We start from the raw sequence: 1,517 nt of genomic DNA, 5'->3' as shown, positions 1-1,517 counted from the left end.
TGTGCCCCTGGGCGATCAAGGGAGTCCTTTACTCTTTTATCTACAACCACAGGTGGCATCCACTTCAGCCTGTAACTAAGGCTTGACTGATTTTGCTCCAGTCTCTCCATGTCTTGACTAATCATGCCAAGAATCCGTTTGAAGCAGTCATCTAGGGTTTCCTCACTAGATTTGAAATAAATTACTTTACGATCTTCCATTGTCATTTTCCGCCTTCTCTTTAGTGGAATATCAGAATTATTTTGGGGGCAAAAAACATTCACATTTCTCTTCCTGTCATTTTGGTAGTTGAAACTGTGATCCTCATCATCACTATCAGATATTTCCATATTGTGATTACCAGCACCATCTGCTGCCTTCTTGAGTTTATGCCTTGGTGACTGGCTGTCTATGGAACAATCAACCTCAGTGTTCTTCCCATGGTCTGCTTCGTCACTGATATCACTTGCTTGTCTTTCCTCAGGTGGATGTTTGCTCTTTCCAGCTTCTTGAGTTTTCTGAGACTCGCAACCATCATGAGTTGAACCCAAACTTTCAATCTGATTGGAGTTGGTGCTCTGAGAGACACTTGGCGATGGCAGCACAAAGTCATCATCACTGTCGTCCAACATCACAGCATCTATTTGACGAACGGGCTCAGCTTCAATAGAATTTGACACCTCTGCATCTTGTAAAGTCTGGTTATTCTGTTTGGCACTTGATGATGATGCACCTCTGCTTGACACTGTCCTCTGTCCAATGACTGGTGAAAGCAGCTGTATGCCGTCCTCATCCTCTGAGACGTGTCTCTGCTTTCTCGCACCATCTTCACTACTGGAGAACAATGGCTGGGAGTAACTACTGACTCTTGACTCAGATTTATCACTTTCTGATGGCACTTCTTCCACACTGTACCTTCTTACAGACCTCTGAGCTTCTAAAGGTTCTGAGTTACTTTCCTCTAAAATAAATGTTCTCCTTTCCACAGTCCTGACAACAGTTAGCTTCTGTTGCACTGGTCTCCTTCTCCCTGGGCTGCTCAGTGAAGCCTTTGAGTCCACCTTCACATGAGATTCAGTTACAATGCATTCCTGATGTTTCCTCCTATTCACAAACTGGTCAGAACTCTGAGAATCACAAAATAAGTTCTCATCAGAATTCTGTGAGCTCCCCTTTGTTTTTTCCTTCACTGTAATATTGCTAGACTTGCTCTTGCTGGTTGAAGGCCTATCAGAAGTGCATTGTTCTTGTCTGGGAGAAAGCGAGGGTACAAGGAGCTCTGGTGAACCTGGCCGGAGAGGTGACAGATTGGGAGTGACTGAACCACAATCTGAAGTATTACCTGAATTTCTAACATCATGCTTGTCACTGCCTGACGGAATGGCCACCACATCTGAGTCCCGTGAGTTATCTTCATTGTCTTGTATGCTGGATCCAATGGCACTTTGCTGATCCTCCTGTGGGGAAATTATTTACTTCTTTAGATGGAATACCTTTGAAAACTAGTAAGATGATATTTTCATTTATAGGGATGTAGG

General features: G+C 43.7%; 1 protein-coding gene across 2 annotated transcripts in view; it reads right to left on the bottom strand.

Moving 5' to 3' along the window:
* Positions 1-1,517, bottom strand: part of LOC119594048 — a gene marked incomplete in the record, with an annotated part of 19,142 nt that overhangs the window by 15,512 nt on the left and 2,113 nt on the right. For both annotated transcript variants that reach the window (XM_037943081.1, XM_037943082.1), the window contains 1 exon segment: positions 1-1,436. In XM_037943081.1, the coding sequence (XP_037799009.1) occupies positions 1-1,436 (1,436 nt within the window).

Source organism: Penaeus monodon, chromosome 33, assembly GCF_015228065.2.
Source record: "Penaeus monodon isolate SGIC_2016 chromosome 33, NSTDA_Pmon_1, whole genome shotgun sequence".
Lineage (NCBI taxonomy): Eukaryota > Metazoa > Arthropoda > Malacostraca > Decapoda > Penaeidae > Penaeus > Penaeus monodon.
This window is presented reverse-complemented; position numbering and strand designations above follow the sequence as displayed.